This window comes from Pimephales promelas, chromosome 16, assembly GCF_988280905.1.
Source record: "Pimephales promelas chromosome 16, fPimPro1.hap1.1, whole genome shotgun sequence".
Taxonomy (NCBI): domain Eukaryota; kingdom Metazoa; phylum Chordata; class Actinopteri; order Cypriniformes; family Leuciscidae; genus Pimephales; species Pimephales promelas.
In genome coordinates, this window is record NC_142784.1 from 31,901,778 (window position 1) to 31,914,492 (window position 12,715).

A 12,715-nucleotide genomic window follows, 5' to 3' on the forward strand; every position below is an offset into this window, starting at 1 on the left:
GACTTAATAGTACATTATTTTTAATGGAAAAAAAAAAAACTGTGGGCATTGTATAAGACCTACCCCTGAAACAGTGGAGCATGTTTTGATTCATTCATATTATCAAGATAGGCAGAGGCTTATTGCTCAAGTAGAAGCCAATGAAATTATATTTGAATTTTTTGTTTTTGTTTTTAAAAAGTACAGGGCTTTTAAAAAGAATTTAATTATGTAGAAAATACATATCTCCTGCTATACACTCCAGTGCAGCGGTGGCGGTAATACAATTGATTGTTGTCAACCGCCATTTAAACTGAAGAAGAAGAAGAAGAAGAATAACCGGGTTTACTGAGCATGCGCAGAAGAGAGCTAGGCTGAGGGAGCGTGCATTCAGTTGAGTCGAAGCTGTAAAGAAGAAAAAAAGTAGATAATCTGTTGCTACTTAATTTACATTAGCGATAAATTACTTGCTGGTCAACATCTATAGGTCTCCTTCAGTCACTATTTCATATTCGTCCCGTTGTCTGACAACACAGAAAAATACAGCGATGAAAGTTTATTTTTTTAGCGCAAGATGTTATCTTGCGATCGTGAATGAAGGACAAATGTGATATATTTTCTTCGGATGCCGTATAGGCCTTTCTCCAGTCTGCAGGTGAGAGATGTTACAAGATTACAGAGTTTACATTAACCAGATCCAGAGTTTACGTGTTTTAGTATTCATGTATTGAAATGCGTTGGTTGCCCTGGTTTAATTAGAGTGTAATAAAATGTTGGCAGAGTTTTTTCACAGACTCTGTTTAGCTTGTTGACACCAATAATATGAGCTTAATGCTCCACTTTAGAGAAGATCATCACAATAATGAATGAGGTGAAAACAGGGAACTATTGGAGACTAGGCTTTTCAGCAGCAGCTGCTGCACAACTTCCTGAACTTAAGCCAGCTTCTTGTTTCCTGTCTGCCATTATTGGCCAAATTAAGGCCAAATTAATTAATTCAGGTGTGCCTGACCTCAGTAGTCACGGGAACAATAATCAGACACACCTGAATTGATCAAGTTTGGCCAATAATGGCAGACAGGAAACAAGGAACTGGCTTAAGTTCAGGAAGTAGTGCAGCTGTGCATAAAGCCAATTAAACAGGATGGCTCAAACTTTGGATGAAAATGAAACAAATCTTTGTTTTAAATGCAATTAATATCTAACTGTATCAAACTACTTCATAATTCCAACAGAAACGATCACTTTAATTTAAATATATTTAGTAACTTCTTTTTTTTTTATTTGTTAGATCTGTTCTTACTGGGAATATTCCCATCATCCTGCAGTATAAGCACAAACTCCAGGAGTAGCAGCTGAAATCTGTGTGACTGAAAAATATGGAGTTTATTAAAGAGGAGAAGGAAGACATGAGTTATCCAGAACCATCCAGAGTAAAACATAAAGATGCTGAGCAACAAACAGGTTGGTGACCATTCTTGATTCTTCAGCTCAGGATCATTGGAAAAACGTATCTGTGCAACAACAACAAAAACATTTCTGCAAAATTATATTACGTTGCATCATGGGCGTTTTGCGATTTATCTGAAAGACATTAACGCTATTCTTGCAACGTTTTATTATGTTGGTGTTTGTACGTATCACAGCAGTTTTGAATTGAATGTCCGGTGATTGGCGGTAAAAGGAAAATGTCCATCACGTTTTAAAATAACGTAAACCTGCATTAAACCCTAAACCTACCCGATAGTGTTAAAAAAAAACGCAACTTTGCCATTTTAGCTTCTTTCTAGTCATATTTTAGGTCTTTTGTCATAACTCGTGTTTGATTGGATTCGTACTCAAGATCTCGGCATCACAAGTACAATTCTGTATCGCCTCTGAACAAGCTTATCATCTCAGAAAGGTCAAACGTGTTATGTGACGCAAACTCCAAAATGTATTCGTTCACAAATTATGCACTGCGGTAAAAAGTGTTTTCAGGTCATTAAATAATATTTTTCAAGGAACTGGGTGACATTAAGTCTATATTAATCCATAATTTGCCCCATATATATCTTTTGGACAGCTGTCAGATCCGCAGTCTTCCCCATGATTGTGTCAGAACTAGACTAAAAGAGACCATTTAAAGGCCTTTGGAGGTGTTTTGAGTTAATTAGCTGATTACATAACATAACAACAGATTTAAGATATAGAAGTGTATCTAAGTGATGATGATCTTGCACAGCTTTTGTCATGCATGTTTTGATTGTATTAATACACACAAGAATGACAGAACTAACCTTTGACTAATCGAAGATTGGACACTTTATTATACAGATACCTGATCTCTATCGCCTTCTACTATTAAATCATGTTCACCTGAACTGATCTTAACCACAACATTTTTTGTTTTAGAACGGCTGGAAGTGAAGCAAGAAAATGAAGTTAAAGAGGAACATTGTGATTTCAAAATTCTAAGAGAAAAAGCCAAAACACAACCCACCTGCTCTCAGTGTGGAAAGAGTTTTTCTCAAGCATCAAATCTCAAGAGTCATCTGCGCATTCACTCTGGAGAAAAACTATTCATCTGTGATCTGTGTCGTAAAGGTTTTTATTCATCATCAGATCTAAAAAAACACCTGAAAGTTCATTCAGGTGAAAAACCTCACACGTGTTCGGTCTGTGGAAAGAGTTTTTCAAGGCTGGATCATTTTAAACAACACCAGAAAACACACAATGAAGTGCGAGATCATGCATGTGACTGTGGGAAGAGATTTACTACATCTGAATATCTAAGACTGCACCAAAAAATTCATACTGGAGAAAAACCTCACAAGTGCTCATACTGTGAGAAGAGTTTCACTCATTCTGGAAACCTGAAAGTGCATGAGCGAGTTCATACTGGAGAGAAGCCGTACCAGTGTACTAAGTGTAAGAAGAGTTTTAAAGATGCATCCGGTCTCAGTGTTCATCTGCTCGTTCACTCTGAAGAAAAGCCATTTAACTGTGATCAGTGTGGGAAAGATTTTAATTCATCATCATATCTCAAAAAACATCTGAAAGTTCATTCAGATGAGAAGCCTCACAAGTGTTCTCTCTGTGGAAAGAGTTTTTCAAGACTGGAAAGTTATAAACGGCACCAGAAAACACATGATGAAGTGAGAGATCATGTGTGTTGTGACTGTGGGAAGAGATTTGCTACATCTGGTGAACTGAAACGGCACGAAAGAATTCATACAGGAGAAAAACCTCACAAGTGCTCATACTGTGACAAGAGTTTCACTCAGTCTGGATCCCTGAAAACACACGAGCGAATTCACACTGGAGAGAAGCCGTATGACTGCAGTCAGTGTGAGAAGAGTTTTAGACATTTACCAAGCTTTCTCACACATATGAAAAAATGTCATGAACACCATTTGTTTTCATCTAAAATCCCTCAGAAGTAAACATTGTGTGATTAAAATATGGTGGTTTTCCTAAAAGTTAAACTTGTTTAACGTGTTGTTTTGTGAGTTTGGTGAAACTAGATTGGCTTAAGAGGTGAAATTCACAAGTGAAAAACTCTTAGTGTAAATAAAATCTTATTTTAACTAAATATATCCATGTAATTAATATTGTTTACTAAGTGTAATGCATGGTGTTATGATAGTTAATGCAATTATTTGAAACAATATCTTTTGTCCATTGATCTATATAATGAGTTATATAGTTTTAATCACATTAATGATCTTTTCATCATTCAATCTTAATACTGTGATAAATATGTTTGGGGATTGTTGAGTGCTCTCCGCCTGTGTTAATGATCTGAACGTGCTCCACCCGAACTTTGTTAAAATAACATAAAAATTTGTGATTTATCCCTTTTTAAAAAAAAAAAAAAAAAAAAAAAACATTTTCACTGTTTCAAAATTATGAATAACCTCAAAATGATGTTATCCTGTCAACTATAACTGGTAACTCAACTTTATTTGCCACAATATGTAATACGCATATTTGTTTCACATTGTTTGCAAATGTTTTAACTATGTAACAAGATATTTCAGAAGTTTTCAAATAAAGTCTATATGTGTTATGGGGTGGATGTTGAACATATTTTAATATGCAAAACTGTTACCCAATCATAGCCAATTACTTCCAAGCAGTGGTGGAATGTAACGAAGTACAAATACTTCGTTACTTTACTTAAGTACATTTTTCACGTATCTTTACTTTACTTAAGTAGAATACATAGTGCATACTTTTTACTTTTACTTCGTTACATTTTGCAGCAATTATTATACTTTCTACTCCACTACATTTCTACAACTTCTGTTACATTTTCTGATCAGTTTTTCCCCTGCCAAAACGTAATCTGACAGTCCGTTCGTTGCACGTTTGTCTCACCAGTGACGTTTGGTTGCCATAGATACATCAACTAACTGCGTCTCGCATGCAGTGTGTTTATCGTGCAATTTATACGCGAAAATTTGTTTTTACGTGCATAGGAAACACACCGTGTTTAATATACGTTTGGGATTATGGCAAGCCAAGAGGTTCAGAATTACACCATAAATTAATCGCGTTTACTGCCAAACATAGTTATTAACATATAGTACTAAGGATATGGCTTATATTGGCTAATTGCAAGCTTGTTTCAGAAATGGTGACATTTTTTTTCCCATCATTATTGAACATCATTATAGGAGTATTAGGTTGAATGAGTTAGAATTAAATGTTTTATTTATCATTAGAAAATAGTCATTAAGAGAATCAATTATTATGCAAGTACTTTTACTTTTAATACTTAAAGTACCTTTAAAATCAGGTACTTTTTACTTAAGTATGGTTGTCATTGTGTTACTTCTACTTTTACTAAAGTAAATATTTATCTGGTTATTTGTACTTTTACTTAAGTACTGAGATTCAGTACTTCCTCCACCACTGCTTCCAAGTCTTAAATGTGGCACACACATGAAAACGTTGTTTGAAATGGGGTTTAAAAACTGGATAGAAAATATTACTTCTAAATTAAGATTTTTGTCATGTAAAAATTTTGATAACATTATAAGAGGACCTCAGAGAATGCAAAAAAAAAAAATGCACTTCATGGCGTCCTATTAATATGCTGCCCCTTTAAGAAGAATGACCGGGCTTACTGAGCATGGGCAGAAGAGAGTCGAGTTGTCAGCTGTCAGAAGAAAGAAAATAGATAATCTGTAGACCTACATGAGTCATCATTACTTACCGGTCAACATCTATGGTTTCGTTTCAATCACTATTTCATATTCGTCCCGTTGTCTGACAACAGAAACAGAAAAATATAGATGAAAACAAATGTATTTTTAAGGGCTGGCAGTCGGCTGAATTCAAAATACGATGTAGGCTAAGCAAAATGCAAATTAGCGTAAGACGTTATCTTGCGATCGTGAATGAAGGACAAATGTGATATATTTTCTTCTGATGCCCAGTCTGCAGGTGAGAGATGATGAAAGATTGCAGAGTTTACGTTAACCAGCTCCAGATTTTGCGTGTTTTAGTGTGTATTGAAATGCGTTGGTTGTCCTGATTTAATTAGAGTGTCAGTGTAATAATATGTTGGCATGCAAAGAGTTTTTCAAGAGGCTTTTCAGCATTTTTAAATATCTAATTAATATCAAACTGCTTTATAATTCCAACAGAAACGATCACTTCATTTAAATATATTTAGTAACTTTTTTTTTTATTTGTTAGATCTGTTATTACAAGGAATATTCCCATCATCCTACAAGATGGACAAACTCCAGGAGTAGCAGCTGAAATCTGTGTGACTGTTAAAGATGGAGTTTATTAAAGAGAAGATTGATGATATGACTGATCCAGAACCATCCAGAGTAAAACATAAAGATGCTGAGGAACAAACAGGTTGGTGTCCATTCTTGATTCTTCAGCTCAGGATCACTGGAAAAACGTATCTGTGCAAAAAAAAAAAAAAAAATCTGCAAAAGTGTACTATGTTGCATCGATTTATCTGAAAGACATTAACGCTATTCTTGCAACGTTGGTGTTTGTACGTATCACAACAGTTTTGAATTGATTGTCCGGTGAGTGGTGGTAGAAGGTTTTAAAATAACGTAAACCTGCATTAAACCCTAAACCTATCCGATAGTGTTAAAAAAGTAAATGTGATATTATATAAACGCAAACTATGCCATTTTAGCTTCTTTCTCGTTGTTGAGCTCTTTTGTCGTAACTTGTGCTTGATTGGATTCGTATTCAAGATCTCGGCATCACAAGTACAATTCTGTATTATTTGAGCCTCCGAACAAGCTTATCATCTCAGAAAAGTCGAACACATGGAGCTGTTTATGTGATGCAAAAAAAAAAATTCGTTGACAAATTATGTACTGCGGTATAAAGTGTTTTTCAGGTCAATAAATAATATTTAGCAAGGAGCCGTGTGAAATTAAGTCTTCATTAATGCATAATGTGCCTTTTAAAGGATTAAAAGTGTTTGCTGTTTTATTGCCTCTAGTTTTAATTTTTGTTGGAAACTACAGCATTATGTAGCCTATGTATTTGAACATGTTTTGCAGAAATGTTGCCCCAGGAACGTTTTTCCAATTGCGATTCTTCCTCATTGACTTCTGAGAAACATAAAAACTAAAGTTTAACAGATTTAAGATATAGAAGTGTATCTAAATGATGATGATCTTGCATAGATTTTGTCATGCATGTTTTGATTGCATTAATACACACAAGAATGACAGAACTAACCTTTGCCTAATCGAAAATTTGACACTTTATTATACAGATACCTGATCTCTATTGCCTTCGACTATTAAATCATGTTCACCTGAACTGATCTTAACCACAACATGTTTTGTTTTAGAACGGCTGGAAGTGAAGCAAGAAAATAAACTAGATGAGGTTAAGAAGGAACATTGTGATTTCAAAACTCAGAGAGAAAAAGCCAAAACACAACCCACCTGCTCTCAGTGTGGAAAGAGTTTTTCTCAAGTATCAAATCTCAAGAGTCATCTGCGCATTCACTCTGGAGAAAAACTATTCATCTGTGATCTGTGTGGTAAAGGTTTTTATTCATCATCACATCTCACAAAACACCTGAAAGTTCATTCTGGTGAAAAACCTCACACGTGTTCTGTCTGTGGAAAGAGTTTTTCAAGGCTGGATCATTTTAAACAGCACCAGAAAACACACAATGAAGTGAGAGATCATGTGTGTTGTGACTGTGGGAAGAGCTTTACTACATCTGAATACCTGAAACTGCACCAAAAAATTCATACAGGAGAAAAACCTCACAAGTGCTCATACTGTGACAAGAGATTCACTCAGTCTGGGAGCCTGAAAGTGCATGAGCGAGTTCACACTGGAGAGAAGCCGTACCAGTGTACTCAGTGTGAGAAGAGTTTCAAAGATTCATCCGGTCTCAGTGTTCATCTGCTCGTTCACTCTGAAGAAAAACCATTCAACTGTGATCAGTGTGGGATGGATTTTAATTCATCACCGTATCTCAAAAAACATCTGAAAGTTCATTCAGACGAGAAGCCTCACAAGTGTTCTCTCTGTGGAAAGAGTTTTTCAAGACTGGAAAGTTGTAAACGACACCAGAAAACACATGATGAAGTGAGAGATCATGTGTGTTGTGACTGTGGGAAGAGATTTGCCACATCTGGTGAACTGAAACGGCACCAAATAATTCATTCTGGTGTAAAACCTCACAAGTGCTCATACTGTGACAAGAGTTTCACTCAGTCTGGAAACCTGAAAACACACGAGCGAATTCATACTGGAGAGAAGCCGTACTACTGTACTGAGTGTGAGAAGAGTTTTAGACATTTACCAAGCTTTCTCACACATATGAAAAAATGTCATGAACACCATTTGTTTTCATGACAAATCCCTCAGAAGTAAACCGTGTGTGAGAAAATATGGTGTTTTTCCTAAAAGTTAAACTTGTTTAATTTTGTGAGTTTGGTGAAAAGTAGAAAGACTTAAGAGTTGAAGCTTCACCAGTGAACAACTCTTAGTGTAAATAAAATAATTTTATTTGGTTTTTCTTGTTCTGTCAGGGTAAATTTTGTGCTAAATAGATCTTATGTTAATTAAATATATTTATGTAATTTAATTATTTACTAAGTGTAATATATTGTGTTCTGATTGTTCATGCAATAATTAGAAATAAAACAGAAACATCATCTTGTGTTGATTGATCTATTTTTATGAACACAGATAATGAGTTATATAGTTTTAACCACATTAATGATCATTCTATCTTAAAATATGTTTTGGATGAACAGTTTTATTGTCTACCAAATGATCAGGTCTTGTATCATACAAAGAGGCAAAAATACAAACAATTCTTTCAGGTTTTTAGTTCAAAAGCATTTTGAAAAATATTGATACATTTTGTGTGTTTGTCACATTTATTTATTAGGATTGATCATTTAAATTAACTTTCCACTAAAATAGTGTAAGTTATGTCCACTACTCTTACTGTGTCCTGTCACATAGGGGCAAAAATATCATAAAAATACCAAAAATGCCATCATAATTCAAGATATAAGGTAAAAAAACAAAACAAAAAATGAAATGAGTTTTTCCTGTTTTCTTATATTTTTATGATGTAGGATGGCCCAATACAAAAAAGAGTGTTGAGTAGACAGTAATGTGAACAAAGCTTTAATTCAATTAAATTAAAATTTGTTATATTTTTGGAATAAATGTTGAAAAAAAATTCAACATTCAATTAAAATGATTTAAAAAACAAATAAAAAACCATTGATATATTTCAATTGAACTATAATGTTGAGTGGCTATAATTAATTTTTCATTGAGACATCAGCTGTTTTAGTATCAGTGATACGGGCTAATTTTTTGAATTTTGTTTTTTGAAAGTTTTCAAAACAATTCCACATGTGTAATGGCTGGATTTTGAAAACTATTTTAATATGCAAAACTGTTACCCAATCATAGCAGTGTCTTGAATGCCCATCAAAACACGTGTTTGAAAGAGAGGGTTAGAAACGGGATAGGAAATATTACATCTAAATTAGGATGTCTTGATAATATTGTAAGTGGGTTATAGAAAATGTAAAAAAAAAAAAAAAAAAAAGATTATGCAGTTCATGACAGCCTAATAATATGCGGCCCCTTTAAGAAGAATGCCCGCGCGTACTGAGCATGCGCAGAAGAGAGTAGAGAGATGAGGCTGACTGGAGTAGATATTCAGTCGAGGCTGTCAGAGGAAAGAAAATAGATATTCTTTTGCTTTTTACCTGAGCAATATATAGCATAAAATCAAAGCAACTGTTTTTATCTTATGTCGATAGTGATTTTGTCAGACAACGTCTCTAAGATTTCGGTAAGAGCAGCTGCTTAGAAGTGACTTCTGTATGGGTCTCCTTTCAATCACTATTTCGTATTCTTACCGTTGCCTCACAACATAAACAGAAAAATATACAGATGAAAACAAGTTTTGAAGGATCTAACAGTCGGCAGAATGCAAATACTACGTAATGACGCAATCGGTATGCTAATTAGCATTTGACGCTATCAGGCTAGCTACTTTCCAATGAAAATAGTTAGCAACAGTGGCTTAATATTTCACCAGGTATTTTACGGAGTGGTGTTAATGAATGAAGGAAAAAATTTGAATCTTTTTTGGGATGCTGGATATTTCCAGTCTGCCGGTTAGAGATTTTCCCAGATTATAAGTTACTCCAAAGTGTTTAAGCCTAACGTAATGTGTTGTTTGTCCTGGTTGCTTGATGGCTCTGCTATTTCTATTAGACTTTGGACAACAAATAAACAAACCTTGTTTTAAATTCAATTAATATCTAATTGTGTTGGATTACTCCATATTTCCAACCGAAAACCTTTAATTTATTATACATTTAATATAAAGTATGCATTTTGCAGATCTGGTGTCCCTCCCACAACAATTCACCAATAAATACTGGGAATATTCCCATCATCCTACAAGAGAAGGACAAACTCCAGAAGCAGCAGCTGAAATCTGTGAGACTGTTAAAGATGGAGTTTATTAAAGAGGAGATTGAAGACATGACTGATCCAGAACCATCCAGAATAAAACATGAAGATACTGAGGAACAAATAGGTTAGTGTCCATTCTTTGTTCTTTACTGTTGACTGCTGAGAAACATTAAAATGTAAATTCAACAGATTTATGATACACATCTGCATGATCTTGTATGTTTTGACTGTATTGATTTGAGTGTACCGTTGATATTACTGACATATCCACTGCTATTAAATGTAGTTCTCTGGGATTGATTTTAACCTCATACTATTTTATTTTAGACTGGATGGAAGTGAAGCACATACATAAACTGAATGAAACTGAAGAGGAACATTGTAACTTAAAAACTCAAACAGAAAAACGCAAAAAGCTGCACACCTGCTCTCAGTGTGGAAAGAGTTTTTTTCATTCATCAAGTCTGAGTTATCATTTGCGTGTTCACTCTGGAGAAAAGCCATTCAACTGTGATAAGTGTGGTAAAAAGTTTACTTCATCGTCACATCTAAATCATCACCTGAAAGTTCATTCAGTTGAGAGGCCTCATGTGTGTTCTCTCTGTGGAAAGAGTTTTTCACGGCTGAACAGTTTTAAACAACACCAGAAAACACATGATGAAGTGAGAGATCATGTGTGTTGTGACTGTGGGAAGAGCTTTACTAGACCTAGTCATCTGAAACAACATCGACGAATTCATACTGGAGAAAAACCTTACAAGTGCTCATACTGTGACAAGAGTTTCACTCAGTTGGGACAACTGAAATCACACGAGCGAGTTCACACTGGAGAGACGCCGTATCACTGTACTCAGTGTGAGAAGAGTTTCAAACATTCACCAGGTTTCAGAAATCATCTGCGTGTTCACTCTGGAGAAAAGCCATTTAACTGTGATCAGTGTGGGAAACATTTTCATTTGTCATCAAGTCTTCAAAAACATCTAAAAATTCATACAAACGAAAGGCCTCATGTGTGTTCTTATTGTGGAAAAGGTTTTTTACACATGACTCATTATAGACAGCACCAGAAAACACACACCGGTGTGAGAGATCATGTGTGTTTGGATTGTGGGAAGAGTTATATTGCATCTGTACATCTGAAACAGCACCAAAGAATTCATACTGGAGAAAAACCTTACAAGTGCTCATACTGTGACAAGAGATTCACTCGGTTGGAGCACCTGAAATCACACGAGCGAATTCATACTGGAGAGAAGCCGTACTACTGTACTGAGTGTGGAGACAGTTTTAGACATTTATCAAGCCTTCAAACACATTTGAAAAAATGTCAGAAGTCATCACAGTGAACATTTATTTCCATGTCAAATACATTATATAGACTAAATATGTTGCTTCCAAAAGCAAAATGTCATTTAGTTGAATGCCATGAAATTTGTTGAAATGCTTAAGAGTTAAAAGCTTTTTCAGTCAGCAACGCTTATAACGTAAATTAAATATTGTTTTATGTGCACTAATTGTGCATGAAATTATTAGGAAATGCAACCTCTTGTCTTGATTTCTCTATGATTGATTGAGACAGTATTTAATTTAATGACATTATAAGTGGATTTAAACAGTAATACTGAAGTAGATGATCAGGGTCTTATATCTTATAAACAGGTTGTTGTCCAGTGTCATTCTTAATTATTATATTTATTAAACTGTGTGGCAAACAATGTGGTAACACCTTAGGTTTTACAAGGTAAAATGAGCTGAAAACTACTAAACAATGAAGAAGAAAAAAATATTCAATCAACTTTCCAGTAAAAAACATCTGCATTAAATTGTGAACAGATATGGATGTACAGGACAAAACAATTTATTAGTTTAATTTCATTTTACTTTTAACATCTCCAAATGTTCAATAACTTGAAAAAACATGACTGTCCCAATGAGGAGGGCTGTAACATGACTTTCTTTCGGATAGGCCAACAACACTCAATTGTAATTTAAGTCGCTTTGGATAAAAGCCTCAAAATATTAGAATATCGTGCAAGAGTTTGTTTATTTAACTAATTCAATTTAAAAGGTGAAACTAATATATATAGACTCATTTCATGCAAAGTGAAATATTTCAAGCCTTTTTTTATATATATAATTTAGATGATTATGGCTTACAGCTTATGAAAACCCCAAATTTAAAATTTTAATATTGTGAAAATGTTTTCATAAGCTGTAAGCCATAATCATCAAAATTATAAAATAAATAAAAGCTTCTTGAAATATATCACTTTGCATGTAATGAGTCTATATATTAGTTTCACTTTTAAGTTGAATTACTGAAATAAACTTTTGTACAATATTTTAATTTTTCGAGTTTCACATGTAAAAGTACATTTGCCACAGTTGAGTGACACACATTTAAATTGTAATTTATATTAAAAAATACGGTGACTCCCCTGATTTGGGCTCTCATGCATAATGCATAAAAAGGTGAACGGTGTGATTCAAAATTTAAACCAAAATCACCAGGCCAGAATGACGGGATTTGCGGCTTTATTCCGTTCTTCCATACGCAGTATTTTCTCTGCACTCCACTAGGTGGCGCAAACGCACCTTAAATGTAGTAGAAAATGGAAATGGAGATTGAATGTTGTGGTAGAGAATAAAGAGGTAAATAAAATAAAACCCACATACGTCCCTACTATACAGGATAGGCAAAACGCAAAAGTATGTGACAATAGTGTCTGAATTCACATAAAATGTGTAGACAAAAAGTACTCGGATCGCAAGATTCTGAAGTGTG

The 12,715-nt window shown here is 34.4% G+C and overlaps 2 protein-coding genes across 5 annotated transcripts; both read left to right on the top strand.

Moving 5' to 3' along the window:
• Nucleotides 1–333: 333 nt before the first annotated feature.
• On the top strand, nucleotides 334–4,030 carry LOC148973395 (uncharacterized). Of its 2 annotated transcripts, none has more exons than XM_089120734.1 (3): nucleotides 334–634; nucleotides 1,271–1,443; nucleotides 2,374–4,030. In XM_089120734.1, exons 2-3 carry the CDS (start codon nucleotides 1,359–1,361, stop codon nucleotides 3,402–3,404), a joined length of 1,116 nt encoding a protein of 371 aa, XP_088976860.1. In that variant the 5' UTR covers nucleotides 334–634; nucleotides 1,271–1,358; the 3' UTR covers nucleotides 3,405–4,030. The 2 variants fall into 2 exon arrangements, with proteins under 2 accessions (XP_088976860.1, XP_088976861.1); XM_089120735.1 differs by having other exon boundaries at nucleotides 1,308–1,443.
• Nucleotides 4,031–5,091: 1,061 nt separating this feature from the next.
• Nucleotides 5,092–11,467, top strand: LOC120470724 (uncharacterized). 3 transcript variants are annotated; one of them, XM_089120710.1, is made up of 4 exons: nucleotides 5,092–5,412; nucleotides 5,668–5,838; nucleotides 6,806–7,770; nucleotides 10,383–11,467. In XM_089120710.1, exons 2-4 carry the CDS (start codon nucleotides 5,754–5,756, stop codon nucleotides 11,274–11,276), a joined length of 1,944 nt encoding a protein of 647 aa, XP_088976836.1. In that variant the 5' UTR covers nucleotides 5,092–5,412; nucleotides 5,668–5,753; the 3' UTR covers nucleotides 11,277–11,467. The 3 variants fall into 3 exon arrangements, with proteins under 3 accessions (XP_088976836.1, XP_088976834.1, XP_088976835.1); XM_089120708.1 differs by lacking the exons at nucleotides 5,092–5,412; nucleotides 5,668–5,838; nucleotides 6,806–7,770 and adding exons at nucleotides 9,102–9,298; nucleotides 9,856–10,054 and having other exon boundaries at nucleotides 10,258–11,467; XM_089120709.1 differs by lacking the exons at nucleotides 5,092–5,412; nucleotides 5,668–5,838; nucleotides 6,806–7,770 and adding exons at nucleotides 9,324–9,626; nucleotides 9,856–10,054 and having other exon boundaries at nucleotides 10,258–11,467.
• The last annotated feature ends 1,248 nt before the right edge of the window (nucleotides 11,468–12,715 follow it).

Bases quoted from the DNA above. Each gene is read 5' to 3' on its own strand.
- LOC148973395 (XM_089120734.1), top strand. From the start codon at position 1,359: ATGGAGTTTATTAAAGAGGAGAAGGAAGACATGAGTTATCCAGAACCA. The intron at 1,444-2,373 runs GTTGGTGACCAT...TTTTTGTTTTAG, and splicing joins AGATGCTGAGCAACAAACAG to AACGGCTGGAAGTGAAGCAA.
- LOC120470724 (XM_089120710.1), top strand. From the start codon at position 5,754: ATGGAGTTTATTAAAGAGAAGATTGATGATATGACTGATCCAGAACCA. The intron at 5,839-6,805 runs GTTGGTGTCCAT...GTTTTGTTTTAG, and splicing joins AGATGCTGAGGAACAAACAG to AACGGCTGGAAGTGAAGCAA. The intron at 7,771-10,382 runs CATTTACCAAGC...AAGAGTTTTTTT, and splicing joins AGTGTGAGAAGAGTTTTAGA to CATTCATCAAGTCTGAGTTA.